The sequence below is a fragment of the Squalius cephalus genome, assembly GCF_949319135.1.
Source record: "Squalius cephalus genome assembly, chromosome: 11".
Taxonomy (NCBI): Eukaryota; Metazoa; Chordata; class Actinopteri; order Cypriniformes; family Leuciscidae; genus Squalius; species Squalius cephalus.
The window spans coordinates 28,739,680-28,752,371 of NC_137132.1; the positions used below are offsets into that span (position 1 = coordinate 28,739,680).

Genomic DNA, 12,692 nt, shown 5'->3' on the forward strand with positions numbered 1-12,692 from the left:
TTCACTGTTCCTGAACCAGTCGTGCGGTGCAGAGATCCACGTTTCACCACAACTGCTCCTGGATCAGCTCTGCTCTGCTCTCCATGATTACGATCTTTCTGATTATCCTCTATAATGGATCATTTGGAATAATAGATGTCTGCCAGAGTTTTATCAAAAGCATCATTCGTCATTTCTGAGATAAAATGGCCTGAAGAGCAGTAAGAAGCCATATCTTTAAAGTACTTCACTAGTGATGTTTTATCTGTAATGCACTGACAGAATTAGGCCATTGATATACTCAAAAAAAAACGAAAAAAAAAAAACGTATGAAAGCAAGCACGAGCAATGCATTGCAAGTTGGACTCTAAACGTCTGGGAATACTAGAGTAAACTAGCAAAATCACTGTTTTTATAATTGAAGAACATATACAGTACTTTAAACTCTGGAATCACAAAATGAATCATGACTTATTAATTTAATATATCTACAAATAGTTAGAAATCAAGCAGCTTTGTATGGAAGCTTGTTTCCGACCAAAGAATGAAAAATAAAAAAGGTAATTGTGACTTTTTATCTCACAATTCTGACTTTTTTTCTCTTAATTGCGAGATGTAAAGTCGCAATTACGAGTTATAAAGTCAGAATTGCGTGAAATAAAGTCGCAATTGCGAGTTATAAAGTCAGAATTGCCTTATATAAAGTCAAATTTTTGTGTTACAGAGTCAGAATTGCGTGATATAAAGTCGCAATTGTGAGTTATAAAGTCAGAATTGCCTGATTTAAAGTCGCAATTGTGAGTTATAAAGTCAGAATTGCCTGATATAAAGTCGAATTTGTGTTACAGAGTCAGAATTGCGTGAAATAAAGTCGCAATTGTGAGTCATAAAGTCAGGATTGCATGATATAAAGTCGAAATTGCGAGTTATAAAGTCAGAATTGAGTGAAATAAAGTCGCAATTGCGAGTTATAAAGTCAGAATTGCCTTATATAAAGTCAAATTTGTGTGTTACAGAGTCAGAATTGCGTGATATAAAGTCGCAATTGTGAGTTATAAAGTCAGAATTGCCTGATTTAAAGTCGAATTTGTTACAGAGTCAGAATTGCGTGAAATAAAGTCGCAATTGTGAGTCATAAAGTCAGAATTGCATGATATAAAGTCGAAATTGCGAGTTATAAAGTCAGAATTGCGTGATATAAAGTCATAATTGTGAATTATAAAGTCAGAATTGAGTGATATAAAGTCGAAATTGCGAGTTACAAAGTCAGAATTGCATGATATAAAGTTGAATTTGTTACAGTCAGAATTGCATGAAATAAAGTCGCAATTGTGAGTCATAAAGTCAGAATTGCATGATATAAAGTCGTAATTGTGAATTATAAAGTCAGAATTGAGTGATATAAAGTCGGATTTGTTACAGGGTCAGAATTGCGTGAAATAAAGTCGCAATTGTGAGTCAGAAAGTCAGAATTGCATGATATAAAGTCAGAATTGCGTGTTATAAAGTCATAATTGTGAATTATAAAGTCAGAATTGAGTGATATAAAGTCGAAATTGCGAGTTACAAAGTCAGAATTGCATGTTATAAAGTTGAATTTGTTACAGAGTCAGAATTGCATGAAATAAAGTCGCAATTGTGAGTCATAAAGTCAGAATTGCGTGATATAAAGTCGTAATTGCGAGTTATAAAGTCAGAATTGCCTGATATAGTCGAATTTGTGTTAGTCAGAATTGCATGAAATAAAGTCACAATTGTGAGTCATAGTCAGATTTGCATGATATAAAGTCGAAATTGCGAGTTATAAAGTCAGAATTGCGTGATATAAAGTCGAATTTGTTACAGAGTCAGAATTGCATGAAATAAAGTCGCAATTGTGAGTTATAAAGTCAGAATTGCCTGATATAAAGTCGAATTTGTGTTACAGAGTCAGAATTGCGTGAAATAAAGTCGAAATTGCTAGTTATAAAGTCAGAATTGCATGATATAAAGTCAAAATTGTGAATTATAAAGTCAGAATTGAGTGATATAGTCGCAATTGTGAGTTATAAAATCAGAATTGCGTGATATAAAGTCGTAATTGTGAGTTATAAAGTCAGAATTGCCTGATATAGTCGAATTTGTGTGTTAGTCAGAATTGCATGAAATAAAGTCATGCTATCCAGATGCAATGTTCTCCCAGGGGAATGGTCTCTTCACCCACAAACGGTTCATCTGCTGTGAGATGTCTTCGGCAGGGCGGAGGTCGACCTCTTCGCCTCAGAAGACAACGCTCACTGCCAAATATTTTTTACAAAGAACAGGGACGCGCTCACCCACGACTGGCCGAGCCGCCCTCTTTACACATTCCCTCCTGTCACGATGCTACCACAGGTCATCGAAAGGATCAGGGAGTACAGATGTGCAGTGCTGTTAATAGCCCCCCTCTGGAGAACCCAGTTTTGGTACCCAGAGCTGTTACATCTGCTGGAAACAGCCCCATGGCCGATTCCACTGAGGAAAGACCTCCTCACACAGGCGAACGGAACGATTTCGCACCCCTGTCCCGATTTATGGGCCCTACACACATGGCCTCTAAACGGGTACCTGGGTATCTCCCGGATAAGGTGCTGAAAACCATTTCGGAAGCGAGAGCGCCCTCGACAAGGCGCCTGTATGCTCAGAAATGGGCAGTGTTTTCTGGCTGGTGCGCTACTCAAAACGTAGACCCTCATTCATGTGAAGTACCGAGTGTGCTCGCATTTTTACAAGAGCTACTGGATGCGGGTCGCACCCCCTCCCCGCTCAAAGTGTTATGCGGCCATAACAGTGTTTCACGTTCCCATAGCCGTCAAACCGCTGGGAAGAAACGACCTCATTGTGCGTTTTCTCAAGGGCTCTAGGAGGTTAAACCTTCCGCGGCCCGCATCTGTGCCTATCTGGGACATCTCTAAAGTCCTGGAGGCCATGAAGGGTCCCCCATTCGAGCCGCTTCGGTCAGTGGACCTGAAGTCGCTCTCACTCAAAACTGTTTTTTTGCTGGCACTTGCCTCAGTCAAGCGAGTGGGTGATCTACAAGCACTATCAATGAATGCTTCCTGCCTAGAATTTGGGCCGAACGACTCCAAGGTCGTCCTTAAACCAAGGCACGGTTATGTCCCTAAAGTGCTCTCCACTCCGTTCAGAGCACAGGTCATTTCTCTGATGGCTCTCTCCTCGCCAGATGATGAGAGTGATGCGTATTTACTCTGCCCTGTAAGGACTCTCAGGATTTATCTGGAGCGCTCTGCCTCGTTTAGGCAGTCAGAACTGCTCCTTGTATGCTCTGGCGGCCGCACTAAAGGTTTGGCCGTCACAAAGCAGAGACTGTCGTGCTGGATAGTGGATGCTATCGCACTAGCTTATAAGTCCAAAGGCCTTCTTTGCCCCTTGGGCGTCAGAGCTCACTCCACGAGAGGAGTCTGTGGGCCTGGTCTAGTGGAATACCCATTGAGGACATTTGTGCGGCGGCTGGCTGGGCCTCGTCGTCCACATTTGTGAAGTTTTATAGCTTGGAGGTACCTGCCTTACAGGCCAAGGTTCTCTCAGTGTAAAAGTGTTAAGCACCCCCCCCCCCCCCCCCAAAGTCTTAGGGTTCATACACAACCGGCACTGCCTTTAGCTGGCTTCTATGTATCCCTTATGACCATGAACTATGGCTCCTAGTTATCCAGTATATGAAGCCCGTCTAAAACTGGCTTATATTAGGATCATGCTTCCCTTGTGATTCATACATATGCTTGGATAACGGTAGAGCGAAGTTAGCATGCACAGCGTTTTGAAGGGGGTTCCCATAGCGTAAGCTAGCCTTACACAATACGAGAGACCTCTCGAAAGGGAACTACTTGGTTACTAACGTAACCTCAGTTCCCTGAGATGAGGGAACGAGTATTGCGTAACCCACCGTGCTACTGTGCTAGGATCAGGGGATCGCTTCAGTCGTTTAAACCTGGAGAACCTAGCCGAGACACGCCAATATATAGCCTCTGACCACGCCCATACTGGCGGGCTCTGACGCGCCAGGGCGCCACATGTCCTGATTGGTTCTCGCGTCAAAGCCGCCTCACCATAGGTTTGTGCAGTTGCCGCTGCACAGCCAATGACCGCTCTCGCGCTCAGTTGTGCTCAAAAGTTTAAGTTTGCTTCAATATTCTCGAGAAAAGGAGGTTTTCCCATAGCGTAAGCTAGCCTTACGCAATACTCGTTCCCTTATCTCAGGGAACTGAGGTTACGTTAGTAACCAAGTAGTTTTTCGCTATGAACAACCTCATAACTCAGATTAGGTTTGTTAATAATTAATGAAAATGAATGGAGTTTTTACTTCCAGAACCAGACTGTTGCACTCGATTAAGAGCTCGAGCATTTAAAGTGGCAGACGATACAACTGCAGTGCGCACTTGAAATAAACGGAATGATAGTGTACATTGGACGCTAATATGGATATCGTAATAGTTACCGTTCTTGATGTCTATGGGCCTTAAGACTGCTAAATTTTCAAATTTATACAAACGACAGTGCAAAAGCTCGCTTTAAATTATGGATGCCGTTTTGACATTTAGAGAAAAAACGTGTAATTTAAAACCCAGCATAAATTGCTCTTTCTCAGTTTGTGGCTCTCTGGTGATATCTGTCACTCTCTCGGTTCTTTGTCTTCTTCAGACAGCTGTTGATTTATAGATACAGTGTGATCTCAGCGTGTGTGCGGCCCGTTTATGTTCCTCTGGTGCGCGTGTCTTTGGAATTTATGACGGCGAAAAACATGGACTCCGTCAATGAATCACAGGCGCACTCAAATGGGCCAGTTTCCCACCTGCAGCCATTTGACGCACACAAAACACACGCAACACCGGCAATTTCCAGAGGTTTTGATGTTATTTTTATCCCCAATGAGTTTCTTGGGAACGCAAGGCAAGGCATTCGTGTGGACCTTTAATGACTATAGTTTGTACACATGCAAACAAGGATGAATGCAGCGCGAAATAAATTCCACTGCCATGTTGATAAAGGAAACTACAGCTCATGCATATTCTAAACGCAACAGATAGCTGGCCTGTATAGGTTTGCTGTTGTATACCGCTCATGCTATTGCTACTTTAGTTAATTGCTTGTAATCACTCGTCTCTAATTAATATGCTAATTCCAATGAATGCAGCTGTTCTTCAGCTACGCACACACTCTTTCTTTCTCACACACATACTGATTGGATCCTTATACAAAGACTCCCTCATTAGCGGATCCATTGCTGTTAGTTAAAAGTAGGTTAAGAGAGAGTTTCGCCTATATAAAAGTGAGTGTCTGGGGATTTGTTTGTGGCGGATTTTATGTTGATTTGTTTTTTGAGTACTCTATATTCTAGACGTCGCATTAACAGCATGTGTGGGTGTGCGCGAGTGTTCGGCGTCCAACATTTGAGCTCTAATCCGTCCATTTTCCCCCTGTATGAGGACTTACTTTCCCACACACGCTGGTCCAGAGCGGTAGCTGTGTAACTGAGACTCTGGTTGCCATGACAGTGAGTTCAGAAGTCTGGAGACGTTAAGACCCCCTCCGTCGACGGGCTTTTGCCCGCCAAAACTAGTAAACCCCATTCAGGTACACCAATTACATCAGCTTTTTTTTTTGTTGCTCTAGTACCTCATACTTTCTCACAAAACAGGTTTTTTGTATTATCCCTTAAAGTTGGTATGAAATGGAAGTTGCGGTAGTCTTTTTCTCTGTGATTTATATTTGAGTGAGTCAAGAACCAATGCAGGGCGGGACTTGATTTTGTATGTTGGGAATTGATTGGATGGTTGTGGTTTGCTATTGGTGGATCTCATGTGAGTGACAGGTTGCCCCGCCCTTGTGTCCGTAAACACATCATCAGAGAAGAGAAGAGATGAGCTGCAAGAGGGAGGGGAAGATATTTTGATTAAAGAGTATCATAAATCAGTTATAATAAATACTGAAATATTCCATTTAAAAAACAAAACAAGATTTGTCAATTCTGATTTTATAGTGACTTTAACCACCAGGAAAAACTGCCACAAATACATGATTCATAACCTCCTCAGAGCCAGATTAGAATTGTATTTATTTATTTATTTATTTTTCAGCTGATTTTTTAATTTGAGAAATCTTCATGCATATTTTGTGAAATAAATATGTGATGGAATGTTTTTATTGATTTATTTTTTTTTTTAACTCGGCATCATCAAATGTTAAATTAGGCTTTTATCTAGCAAGTTTTTTTTTTCAAGATGTATGGCTGTGTTATCTGACGTGACCTCAATGTGTGTGTGTGTGTGTGTGTGTGTGTGTGTGTGTGTGTGTGTTTGTGCGTTACAGGCATGATGTCATCAGCAAACTTTTGTCTCTGGTCTTTTTGTTGGCCCTCATGTCCCCCGCCTCTCCCCTTCTCCCCTTTTGTGCTTTACCCTTCTGTTTTTTCTCTCTCTCAGAACGAGTGCCCTGCTCCGCTGTGGCTTGATTCAACACAGCCGCCCCCTCTCTTTCTCTTCCTCCTTGTGTCTCTCTTCATCTCTGATATGGGTCAGTGATGGGGCGCCCTGGGATGTGCCTGATCAGAAGGCATACTTAAGGAACTGCAGGCACTTTGACATGCCACAGAGCGCTTTACTGCAGGAGCACAACCGTAGGGCTCTGAAAGTGATATCATAATATCATGTGTGTGTGTATATATAAAGTTTATATATATATATATATATATATATATATACAGTGCTATGCATAAGTTTAGACACCCATACTAAAGTTGACTAAAAAGAGGAATAAAAAATCATCTTTTGGAAACTGAACTTAATGCCTTAATTTAAAAAATAAAAATCTGCCTGCCTCTATGGGAATTTAACATAGGGGTGTCCAGACTTATGCACCCTGTATTTTACCAACCTTTAAGGACACCAATTTTCTTTGTGAATGAATAATGTATCGTAAATAAATAAATGCTCTTCCTTAAAATACAGGGTGCATACGTTTGGACACCCCTATGTTAAATTCCCATAGAGGCAGGCAGATTTTTATTTTTAAAGGCCAGTTACTTCATGGATCCAGGATACTATGCATCCTGATAAAGTTCCCTTGGCCTTTGGAATTAAAATAGCCCCACATCATCACATAGCCTTCACCATACCTAGAGATTGGCATGGGGTACTTTCCATAAGATCATCTCTCAATGCAAATCAAACCAGCTATTAGGCTAACTGAAATAAAACCATGCCAATCTCTAGGTATGGTGAAGGCTATGTGATGATGTGGGGCTATTTTAATTCCAAAGGCAGAGGGAACTTTATCAGGATGCATAGTATCCTAAAACAATTTTTTTTTTAAATACTTAAAAATAAAAGTCTGCCTGCCTCTATGGGAATGTAACATAGGGGTGTCCAGACTTATGCACCCTGTATTTTAAGGAAGAACATTTATTTATTTACGATACATTATTCATTCATAAAGAAAATTGGTGTCCTAAACGGTTGGATTTTTCCTAATTTTCTAAATTAAGGCATTAAGTTCAGTTTCCAAAAGATGATTTTTTATTCCTCTTTTTAGTCAACTTTAGTATGGGTGTCTAAACTTATGCATAGCACTGTATATATATTAATATAAAGTTTATATATATATATATATACACACATACACACACACACACACACACACACACACGCATGTTATTGCTTGAAAGAAAAAAAGTCTTTGTAACACAAAACTCTTAATGAAATAATTCAAAAAATACTTTATTCATCATTACTGATTTTAGGGAGAAGTTATGCGTAGGGTTAGGTTTTGGGGTAGGGATATGATTAGGACTACATTTTCGGACAGGAATGTTGTTCCAAAATATGTTGATCCAGGAACTTACTTGGCTTACTTGGCAAAATCACGGTGACCGAAGCAGATTTTGTGCATTTTAAGTGTAACTTTGTCTGTTATCATATCAAACCGCTTTGTATTTTTACAATGTCTGTGTTATGTGTCAATTAACAATGTTTACTCGTTCTCCTTGTTACCTAGACTGAAAAATGCACGTTTATTTGTCAGAAAAATAGCTAGACAGTCGGATCGTCCATCGGATCATCACTGAAAACCGTGTCGTACTTTGTCAACAGCATTATGGTGTAAATAGAACACTATGGCAACATGGCTATGGCTTTCTTACCTGAACAAGACAGCGTTTTGCTTCAGGGAGAACTGATGGATCGGCAGTTTCTTTCAGTTTCCCCCTTTGTTTGGCCTGAAGCACTGTGTTCGTGGTCATCCAGTTTGAAATATTGACTTCAAACACAGGTTTTTCAGATTGTCTGTTGCGCTGTTCTCTCCGTATTTTCTACACTTTGCAGCCTTTAGCCGCTGCCTACAACACACTGGATCCTTCACTGGAAACGAAAGTAACTCGTTCCCGCTAAACGTTTACTCTTTGAATTCTTGCGCCGGGAACAATACAATAGTCAACACTTTTATGACTAAAAGTTTGCTAGGAAGTATTTCCTACTAAAGCAAGGCGGTATTTGAGTCTGGTAAGCATATCCATAGAAGACTGGTGGGAGGGGCTTTGGACAGCAACATGCCCAGTGCATTATGGGTGTTGAAGTTTTCCTGCCTGTTTGGCTTGAAGGTTGTGAAACTTTGCTTGTAGTTACAGACTGTACGAGCGGTTGGGTCAAGGGACATTTCTAAAGCGCCTGCTAAAATGAGTGATTTTGTGTTTTGCAGGTCTGATCACCACAACCTCTCGGAAGCTGGACCGCGAACAACAGGCTGAGCACGTACTGGAGGTGAGACACATGCTAACCCACGTTTCACACGAACACACATCAGGTGTGAGAGCTGCAATCCATGCTAATTTGCACTACCTCCAAATTGCAGATCAATTTTGTGAGGGACGGGAGAACAACAACATTTTCCACTTCTTATAAACGCAAGATTATCTACGTGTTCTGACTGAATCCTGTAGATGCCTGTTTGAAATGTAAAATGTTTCACTCAGCTGGTCTGTTTGCATGTTAGTGTGAACGATTACAAGTGGGCGTTGTGTGTGTTTGTAATAAAAGAGATTTTGTCGTGTTGATCTTTTGAGAACAAACTTGTCAATCACATTATGTTGCCTGTTCACCGTGTGATCCCTTGACACCCAAACATTACAAAGACCAAACGCCCCTTTAATTTATTACAACCCCCCTCTTTTTTCTCATTTATTGCTCACTCGCTCACTCTCTTTCTCTCTCAGACAGACAGATTGAATTTGTACAGGCGTGGCACAGCAGTCTGTATCCGTGAAAGGAAATGAATAAAGTGAATTGAATTAATCGTTCTGTTGTTCCTGCTGAGATGGATGGCGCACACCGTGTCTTTTGTTTTTAATGATATCATTTGAATGTTCCTTCACAGTTCACCACAGTCCCCTGATTGGCCGGCAGCCATGTGCGGCCGTGCTGATTGGTGGATGAGCGATGGGCATGTTTTGCTAATGAAAAAGAAAAATGGATAGAATGTCAGAAACAGGAAATGAGAGAAAAGCCGAACATGACTCATCAATCCATTCTACCGAGAGAAAAATGATGTTGATGCTTAAAGAATCTCTTTTCGCCTTTCCTGTCCATCTATAATCTGTTTTTACCGTGGATTGCAAGCTTTTGAACAGTAGTGTTTTGAATGCGAATGTTTTATCTGTATGGTCATGGCTGTGGTTTTGTGTCCAGGTGACCGTGTCTGATGGTGGTCCTTCTCCCAGGCACACCACAGTTTGGGTGGTGATCCAGGTGTTGGATGTTAACGATAACAAACCAACGTTTCCAGAGAAGGTGTACCAGGTCCGTTTACCCGAGCGCACCCGTAAGCAACGGGGCGCTCCTATATACCGCGTCTTCGCCTACGACCAAGACCAGGGCACCAATGCTGACCTCTCCTACAGCATCGTCGATGGAAACGAGGATGGGAAGTTCGTGATCGATGCCAAAACCGGTGTGGTTTCATCTCCCAAGAAACAGTTCACAGCCGGAACCTATGATATTCTTACCGTGAGTCACCTTTGACCCTTGACCTTCTACAAGAAGCTCTCGGCATTGTGAAACATTGATATTGTCATATTGACATTGATATCATATATATGATATTCTTACCGTGAGTCACCTTTGACTCTTGACCTTCTACAAGAAGCTCTCGGCATTGTGAAACAAATGTGACTGTAATATAAAATACAGTGCTTTATTGTATGTTACAATAAAATAAAATACAAATAAGATAAGATAAAATAAAATAAAAGATAGGATGATAATGAAATGAAATAAAATGAAATGAAGAAATGAAATAATAAAATGAAATGATGAAATGAAATGATGAAATAATTAAATGAAATGAAATAATGATATGAAATAATTCAATTAAATAATAAGATGAAATAATAAGATGAAATCAAATCAAATCAAATTAAATCAAATAAAATGATGAAATGAAAATATGAAATAAAATAAAATAAAATATTATGAAATGGTGAAATAATGAAATAAAAATGAAAGTAAATGATTAAATGAAATGAAATAGAATAATTAAATTAAATTAAAAAATGAAATAATGGAATAATTGATGAAATAATGGAATGAAATGAAAAAAATGAAATTCAAAAATGAAATGAAATTCAAAAATGAAATGAAATTAATTAATGAAAGTAAATAAAGAAGTAAAAATATATAATATAATATAATATAATATAATATAATATAATATAATATAATATAATATAATGAAATAATTAAATGAAATGAAATTTTCCAGCTGATCCAAGCTGGTCTAGATGATTGATAAGCTTGACTACCAGCTGGGCTGGGTTTAGACTATCTTGCTCATGCTGGTTAGAGCGGTTAGACCAGCACCAAACTAGAGAACATGTTCCATAAACCAGCTTGACCACCTTAAAATGGTATAAATATATGTGTATGTTTTTTTTCTTTAACTGAAATTATATAAACGATCTGATGTAAGGACAAGAAATAGTCGCACCAGATTTCCAGTGAAATATGAACTCTTGGATAATAATTTCCAGCTCTTGTGGAACTCCCTTGACCCGTACAGCAGCTCAATTCTCTTAATGAGGGAGTTGACATTTTCAATTTTTTTCTTCTTGTAACAGGTTTGTTCTTTTGTTTGCATTCAAAACAAAAGGTCAATACCGGATGCGTTTTCTCCATTTTTAGTTCAATCTTCCACTTCAGTTCAGTTCTTTTAATGTCCACTTGTGTTCCCGTCGCCCTGATTCGCGCAGGTGAAGGCTGTGGATAATGGACGTCCTCAGCGCTGGGCGACGGCTCGTCTGCACATCGAGTGGATCCGCCGTCCTCCGCCCAGCCCCGTGCCTCTCGCTTTCGACGAGCAGCTTTACAATTTCACTGTCATGGAAACCGACAAAGTGGCGGACATCGTTGGCGTGGTGTCCGCCCAACAGCAAGGCTCCGCCTCCTTGTGGTTTGACATCACAGGTGAGTGGTCGGATGCTTTATGTTAATGTGTTGATGTATGCAATTCAGATTACTTTAGTTGCAGGATATGGAATTGCTATGAAAGTGGATTTTTAGTATTCAAGTCGTCATTTACTCACCCTGGTGTTGTAATGCTTTAAGCCCTTTCTTTTTCGGACCACAAAATGCGAAAAAATTATTATTATTTTTTTTTTTTAAATGTCCCATTCACACTCATCCATATAATTAATCTTGATGTCTTGTGTGGTTTTTCTGGGTGAGTCGAAGTGAACTGTGGTGCTAATAGTCTTGTGAACATGTAGTCGCGCACAGAAGATCAACGGCCAAGGTCAGGATTTTCATTAAATACGTTAAATTTAATTTTGTTTTTCACCAAATTCTATCATATACCCACATGAACACTTGGAATATTCGACACACGTCGCATGGGACCGTTCTGTGATATTTTTGCGTCTTTTTAAAAGCTGGACGCTGGACATTTTTTCAAAAAAACTTCTCCTTTTGTGGTCTGAAAAAGAAAGAATATGGCATACGTCATTAGAACAACACCAGGGTGAGTAAATTATGACATAATTTTCATTTTAGGGTCAATTAACCGTTTAATCCTAAAACAAATAAAGATCATGACAAGTAAATGTCAGGGATTAACAATGTTTAAAATGATCATCTTTTAAAATTTAAGATGGTGTGTTTTTTTAGAAATATTTGTACTTCTATAAAAATCTATAATTTGATTTTAGGATGACAGGTGAAATTCACTTATAGATTAATTAGGCTGTATGCTTTGATATTACGGGTTAGAGTTGCTGGGAATGTTTGTGGTTCACTGCATGATTTGTGCCGTTGTACTGCTATCTTTTGCCATCCCACGGTCACCATGGCGATTGCTTGCCGCTGTCTGTATCTATGGTGATTTAAGGTTTGTATACTCACAAACAAACGACTAAACATTTAAATAATTAATCGTAAAAAAGACAAATGGATAAAAAAATATATATGTACTTTTTTTAATATAATATAATATATTATGTTATATTATATTTATTATATTATATTATATTACAGTATATTAATTATATTATATTATGCATACAATACTATAAAGTGTGTTACTATTAATAATGTTTTACAGTAATATTAATACAGCTAAGTGAAGTTGATCATGCTAATTGCAGTGTAACGTCGAGTGGTCATGTGACGTGTGTAGTTGTGGATACGGCAGGCAGT

The 12,692-nt window shown here is 39.2% G+C and overlaps 1 protein-coding gene across 3 annotated transcripts in view; it reads left to right on the forward strand.

Moving 5' to 3' along the window:
* fat3a (FAT atypical cadherin 3a) overlaps nt 1–12,692 on the forward strand; it is a 167,837-nt gene that overhangs the window by 94,665 nt on the left and 60,480 nt on the right. For all 3 annotated transcript variants that reach the window (XM_079885843.1, XM_079885844.1, XM_079885845.1), the window contains exons 5-7: nt 8,707–8,768; nt 9,693–10,010; nt 11,252–11,465. In XM_079885843.1, the coding sequence (XP_079741969.1) occupies nt 8,707–8,768; nt 9,693–10,010; nt 11,252–11,465 (594 nt within the window). The remainder of the gene's footprint in view (nt 1–8,706; nt 8,769–9,692; nt 10,011–11,251; nt 11,466–12,692) is intronic.